Source organism: Geospiza fortis, unplaced genomic scaffold (assembly GCF_000277835.1).
Source record: "Geospiza fortis unplaced genomic scaffold, GeoFor_1.0 scaffold506, whole genome shotgun sequence".
Taxonomy (NCBI): domain Eukaryota; kingdom Metazoa; phylum Chordata; class Aves; order Passeriformes; family Thraupidae; genus Geospiza; species Geospiza fortis.
In genome coordinates, this window is record NW_005054493.1 from 594,192 (window position 1) to 601,163 (window position 6,972).

Consider the following 6,972-nt stretch of genomic DNA (forward strand, 5'->3'; position numbering starts at 1 on the left):
CCCCCCCCCCCTGCCCCTCGCACCGCCCTGCTGCTGCCGCCCCCACGGGGCTCGGAGCTCTCTCGGCGCTCTGTGCGATCCTTTCCGAGCCCCCGCGGCCGCCCCGGCACCGAGAGGTCCCTGCGGAGCCGCCCGCGCTGCCCCTCGCTCTCGAGCGGAGCGCTCCGCTCGTTTCCTCCCGCACGAAACGCTTTTGCTGCCCGATTCCTCCTTCCTGCCCTCTGGAGGCAAGCTCTGCCTGCCAGGGCATCCCTCTGCCCGGGCTGGAGCAGCCTGTGCTCCGTGCTGGGACAGAGCACAGCATCCTCCAGGACACGGGGAGCTGCTCTTGCTGTGCGGCGGTTGAATCACAGAATCCTAGAATGGTTTGGGTTGGAAGGGACCTTAAAGGCCATCGTGTTCCACCCCCTGCCACGGGCAGGGACACCTTCCAATATCCCAGGTTGCTCCAAGCCCTCTCCAACCTGGCCTTGGCACTTCCAGGGATGGGGCAGCCACAGCTTCCCTGGGCAACCTGTGCCAGTGCCTCACCACCCTCACAGGGAAGAAATTCTTCCCAAAATCCCATCTAACCCTGCCCTCTGACAGTTTCTGCCCCCTTGTCCTGTCACTCCATGCCCTTAACAAGACCTCCCTCTCCAGCTCTCTTGGAGCCCCTTTAGGCACTGGAAGAGGCTCCCCGTGATCCGTGGCCACAGGCTGTGCACAAATGGCATCAGGTGTCCCCGGCCCGGCTGCTGCCTGCCAGATGTGCTGTAATTAGTGCGGGGGGGCGATCGGGTCCTCAGCGCTCCCTCACCGAGGGTTTCAGCCTCCAGATGGAGGGAGGAGAGGGAAAGACAGGGATGTCAGCAGGGGGACTCCTGATCAAAGCTGTCTGCCGGCACGGAGGGCCGAGGGGAGGAGGGGGCGATCTGCTTCTGACCCAGCCGGGGAACATGAGGGTGAGGAGCGCTGACAAAGAACACGGTTGTGCCTCCAAAAGCAGGGAGGGGAGAAAAGCTTCAGTCGGCTCCTGGCGGTCCTGCCCTGCTGCAGCCCCGTGTCATGTTCCTCCGGAGCCACCCCCTGCCCCGCAGATAAGAAAAATTGTGGATGGGCACGGAGGTGGGGGAGAGGCTGTGCCTAAGCTGAAAAAGGGGCTGGCTGGCTCCAACTGGGCGAGTTTCAGCGGTTTCAGCTCGGTTTCAGCGTCTGATCTTCTTGAGCCCCTGTGCAAAGCAGTGTCCGGGAGGAGCCCTGGCAGCAGGAGGAGGCTCGGCAGCGCAGATGATGCGCAGAGGGGGATCTGCCTGTGAGGCTCTGCAGGAGCCTGAGCGGGCAAACGCAGGTGGCCCCCGGTGCTCTCCCCTCCAGGGCCCCTCCGTGCCCCTCTCTCCTGACCCTTCTTGCTAGTCCTGCTTTCATCCCCTTTCATCACTCCTGAGCCTCCTGTGCTCACAGGGGTGATGCATGTACAGACTGGAAGGCAGAAGGACGGTGTTTAAAATGCTGCTCTTGTCATTTCACATCCTGAGTTCAGGCAGTGTGGTTGTTTCCTCGAGGTGCAGAGGAGGTTTTGAATGCTCTCAGCCAATGTGGGAACAAGGATATGGGAGATAAAGTAGTCCTGAGACATCCCCAACATTAACCTGTGCCTGGGAAGGTTTGGTAACTCAACTGATTAAATACATCTTAAATCTTGTTAACAAAGCTGCCACAACTTACTCCCAGCCTCCTACTAATTTCCAATCCAATTCTCTCCATTAATTTTTTTTCCCTACTGTCTTTGTTCAGACCATAATGTAAAGCAGCCACTTTGCAATTGGGCCAGCTGGTTCTGCTGTGGGCTAAGTTATGTGTGAGCAGGCTGAGCGTGGCCTGTGCAGCAGCCCTCTGTGGCCTTGCATGCAGCTCTGCCATCACAAGGGGCTTTCCCCTTGTTGCTTTCCAGTTTCACGTGTCCTGGTAACAGAGAGCAGGTCTGTACTGCCACCAGGCAGTGTTTAAAGGATTCAGGAGTTTGAGGATCTCCCCTGTGGTAGCACCCATGGTTTCATCCCATCTGTGTCTCTATAGGTTTTCCATTATAGGATGCCAATCCTGTTTGGGACTGATTCACACTCATCCCCTGCCCTCTGCAAGTCGCCTGGGATTATTTCAACCTCTTGTTTCATTGGATTTGGTTCCATCAGCCAACAGTTTCCCAAAAAATCTTCCAAACACAATCAGAAGGGGAACCACAGGCCTCTGGAATGGAGAAGCTGTGCCTGTGGCTGCTGTTGCATCAGGTCCTGATGCATTCTGCTCCCAACTCACCTGTCCCAGGTAGCAGCTGCCTTCTCATAGGGAAAGTCTTGGGATCATAATTATAGAGGCTGAGAGTTAAGAAAGATGCATGTGAGACTGGCCTGGTGTGGAGAGGTCTTTAGGCACCTCCTGGTTTCCCTGTGTGTGTTCCTGCTGCTGCCCAGTCTGCTGCAGGGAGCCTGGTGCTTGCCCCAGAGCAGGAGCAATTGGACTTTTCTGCCCCTGTGAGCAGGAGCCTGTGAGATCCAGGCACTCTGCAGACACAAGCTGTGCCCAGGACTGTGGCTGATCCTTGTTCCTACTGCTCTGAGCAGCCCTAAGGGTTCAGCTCTGTTAACACAGACATCAGGGGCTTCCTTCAGCTCAAGCTGTCATTGTCTGGCCAGGTCTGCTGCCCTGTGGACATTGCCATGTCCTGATTTTCGTTGCCCAGAGGAGTCTGAGTGGTCCCTGGGCTGCTGGGCAGGGGATGGAGCAGACCTCAAAGGACTGTGAGCTGTGTGGAGGCTGTTTCCATCCCTTGTGCTCTGCTGTCCTGGTGCCTCTGCATTGGCTCCGAGAGGATCCTCAGCTCTTGAGTGCCCTCAGGAGGGATGTGCAGAGCCTCTCCTCAGCCTCAGCACAACTGCACAGTCCAGCTACAGCAGGGAGAGGCCAGGGGGATGCCTGCCATGGCTTAGCCCCCTCCCTCTGTGGGGAACATACTTTTAAGCTGCATTCTTTGAGCCTTTTCATGGGTCCACGTCCCACAGGCCAAGCTCCTTTGTGTGATTCATTGCCCAGCTGCTTCCCCTGCAGAGGCTGAGGTGGGAAATAAAAACAGCTTCTAGCTCCCAATATCTGCAAATCTCAATGACAATGGAGGTTTTGTAGGCCAGAAAGTGGCCCCTGAGGGAGCAGCCCTGTGGAGGGTTAAGCTGCAGATGAGCGATGTGGCTGAACTGGGTTCACTCCTCCTCCTCTTTGTCCCCTACCTTCTTCCAGCTCCAGCCTGTGCTGGTGCAAAAAGGTGAGAAGGGATGTGGCAGGAATGTCCCTGTCCCAGGGGCAGGGGTGCTGCAGGCAGCACAGGGTGATGTGCCACATCTGGGCACCACTGCCTGGGCCACTTGGCTTTAAACGCTGAGGGTGACAAAGCTGCATCAGCTCCAGGACAGCAGCACGTTCACAGGGATAATCAGCACTGATTTGGTGGTGGAGCAGACCAGGCTGGCCTTCCAGGACTGGTTTTGCCTCTCAGTTGTGCTCCTGTGTAATTTTCAAGGTGATTTTTAGGATTGTTGAGCACCTTGTGGCAACACATCCTTTCCTGCAGAGACTGGGACTCATAAAAACCCCACCAGTGCACCTTTCTGCTTCTGAGTTTGTCCAGCTGCTCCCTTTGGACTCACTTTTGGATTCATCTGCAAGACTTAAAAAAGCAGCCTGGTTTTTGCATCAAAAACCAGCATTGCTGTACCTGGGGACACTGGATTTTCATGTAAATCTGTGGTGTAAGACCAAATCTTCTCCTCTGGCATCACACAGGAGATGGGTGATATTTACTTCTGGTAATCAATGACATGGACATCCAGGTGAAGGCAGGTGCCATTGTCATGGCTATTGTTGTCAGGGGACTGAAGAAAATCCAAACTAACAGGATAAATCCTTTCTTTTCCAGGCCTCTCTGTGTTTAGGCTAGAGCTGGGCAACACAATTCATCACAAAAGTAAAAGTTTGAGTGTGCTGAAGTGGTGGAATATCAAGTGGAACCAATCTGTTGAAATGAGAAATATTTGCTTTTCGTATTTCTGAAACATTTCAGTTGTCAGTGGATTTCAGCTTCATTTATTAAGTATTATGCAAACCCCAGTGTACTTCAGCCTGGATTGAATCCAGCAGCTCTTTGGGGGTTTGTTTTTAATTTTGCCTCGGTTGAAAAGGCTGCAAATATTTGCCCCAAACAACTGAGAAAAACGTTGTTTAGAGTTTTTCCAGGAAAAGCAAATATTCACTTTGTTTGCACAGCTACAGCCCTCACCTAAGTTAAACTTTGCCTAATATGATGATCTCTTTAGCTTAATGAAAATAGCTGAGAAAAAAATAGTGGAATACAGTCAGACTCCAGTCTCACTTTGCTGGCTTCTTTCACAATCTCACCATTTATTTTTAAATAGAAATCCTGTTCCAGAAGCAAGCAGATATTTGTCTTTAGAAGGCCATAAAAATATCTCAGTATTGGAAGAACTCAGGTGGGTGACACTTTCAGCAATGGGGAGTTGCCTTTGCATACCTGGGCTATGCATTGCAAACACAGTATGCAAAATGGACAGAGAGAACATTAAAATACAGATTTCCACCAAAATGTTGGCATAGCATGATTAATGCTCTGCTGGTCCTTACATCAACACCCTACAGAGCAGGATACAGTGTTTTCTCTCACCAAAGTAGTGTACAGCAATAGGAGAGAGTGAGAGGAGGAAGCAATCTGTATCTTGTATCAAACCAGCAGGTACTCCAGGGCTCCAGCAGGTGGTTCTCACATGTAGCCCAGTGTTTATCACAGTTAAAACCCCTGTGGTATCTTGTCTTCATGTCCCTAGCCAACCAAAAAGTCTGTTCTTTGGCCAGAACATGAACAAATAACCCTCCCTCTTCCTTAATTTTGTCCCCTCCTCCAAGTTAAGGGTCACTAAGGTCCTGGGACAGGTCAAGGCACACAGCAGGGGGAAAGAAGAGACAGGCTGTGGTTTTTAGGGTGCAGGGCTGCACCTCCCCAAGCCCTGGGTGGGGCAGATCAGCAAGGCACTGTTGGCAGGAGACCCATCCAACACCAGGGTCCAGCTGCTGTAAGGAGCACCCTGATGTGCAGCAGCTAAAAACCACCATGGTGCTGTGGATTTGTTCTTGTTTGGACACAGAGCCTGGCTCTGCAAGGCCACGTCTGCTACAGCTGCTCCTTCTGCACAGGCACATGGGGCTGGCCCCTGGGGCTGCCCTTGGGTTATAATAAATGCTGTAACCTGCACCTGCCCCTCCAGGTGTTCCTGAGTTGGCTGCCCTGCCCCACAGCACCTGCAAAAACACAGTGTGGGGCAAACCACAGTGCTTCCAGGACTTGGATTTCTCTTCCTAGGATGCAGAAGAGGAGGCACAGAAAGAAACTAACTTGCTTTGTCAAGGAGTTTTAGTGTTAATGGCAGAGATTTGGTCTTCACCAGCTAACCCAGCTCTGCTCCTACTTGCTTTGGCAGATGCCAGAGCTCCATCTGTCTGGCAGGGAGGCAAATGTACCCTTGGAGGGCAAGGACCTGGTGTGCTACCCTACATGGTTTGAAATACCAATGTTAACATCTACATTCATCAATAGAAGACACCTGGGGAGAGGCTGGGACAGGCTGCCAGCCCTGCACACAGACCAGAGATCCAGGTGAAGAACAATCTGTTGTGTGGGACCAAAGCATCAACCTGAGGGGAGAGTCACAGCCTCTGTGTGGCAAAGGGATTGAGGGGACTTGTTTTAGTGAGAGGAAGCATTACATTACACTGTATTATTGATTTTTTTCACCTGTGTAATCCCTTGAGGCTTCACACAATCACAGCGGCAGCAACTGTTTCACTGCTCTCTGGTTCTGGAGCTTGTTCTCTGGCACGTGGGATCCTCTCATGGGATCCCTGCCATTAGGGCAGTGCTCAAGTGCTGACAACTGGAATTTCTGGTAATTGACGTTTAGGGGATCTCTGAATTGCAAGTTTGTTTGAGGATCTGAGCTTTGCCTGGTGTCAATCAGGCTGTGCAAGTGGGACACTACAGGGATTTACTGGTCACACCCTTGACTGGCAAACTTCTTTTTCAAGCATGCCTTCAAAATGTTGGGCCTTGAGGAATTTGACCTTTCTGTGTTCCAGCAGCTCCCTGGATAAAATATATTGTGAGACTGATGTACACAACTTTAGCAAGCTGAGGGGCAGGGAGACATGAAAGAGCTGCTGAATCCCAGCATCTTTCTGACATACTAGTTGTGAACACTATTTGTCTATTTCTTGATAGAAATGCTACCTGCCAGGTCCTGTTTTCCCTCCTGCCTCCCCACACATTGATGTTCCTGCCAGGTCCTGTTTTCCCTCCTGCCTCCCCACACATTGATGTTCCCCCATGGAACTCTACAACACCCCCTGTTCCCATCTCCCAGACAGAAGTGTGTGTATCACCTCCAGGACTCAGCTGCCCAAATGTCCTGGATCAACTTGTACCTGTCAAACTCTTCCCAGGAACCTACAAGAAACAAATTGAAGAGAAGTAACACCAGTTGTGCCTGTACCAGAGCCACCCAGGACCATCTTTCCAACTCCCCTCGGGGCTCTGACCACTTTTGTCCCTAGGCTTTGGCATAGCAGCCGCCCTCCTCGATGGTCTGCACGGGGTGAATGGGTAGGACCAGGTGGGAGATGCGGCTCCACAGCCCGCTCAGCTTGTCCGAGTCCATGCGGTCGTAGGAGCTGGGGCTCCTGGCGCTGGTGAACTTGGCCCAGAGGAAGTCACGGACCCTCTCCTCCACCTGCTGCAGGCTGATGCGGCTCTCCAGCACGTCCTCCTCCAGCAGCACCGTCAGCAGCAGGGCCACGTCCTTGAAGGCGGCGCTCTCGTGGTCGCAGTACTTGTAGAAGATGAGGGTGGCCCCGGCGGGCAGCAGCTCGAAGCGG

At 52.9% G+C, this 6,972-nt stretch overlaps 2 protein-coding genes across 2 annotated transcripts in view; both read right to left on the minus strand.

Annotated features, from left to right (window-relative positions):
- Positions 1-6,609, minus strand: part of LOC102042373 (ADAMTS-like protein 2) — a 28,328-nt gene extending 21,719 nt beyond the window's left edge. Inside the window, exon 1 of the mRNA XM_031063311.1 lies at positions 6,591-6,609. Coding sequence (XP_030919171.1) covers positions 6,591-6,609 — 19 coding nt within the window. The remainder of the gene's footprint in view (positions 1-6,590) is intronic.
- Positions 4,412-6,972, minus strand: part of LOC102042536 (leucine-rich repeat-containing protein 37A3-like) — a 7,643-nt gene continuing 5,082 nt past the window's right edge. Inside the window, exon 6 of the mRNA XM_005428609.2 lies at positions 4,412-6,970. Coding sequence (XP_005428666.1) covers positions 6,648-6,970 — 323 coding nt within the window. The 3' untranslated portion in view covers positions 4,412-6,647. The remainder of the gene's footprint in view (positions 6,971-6,972) is intronic.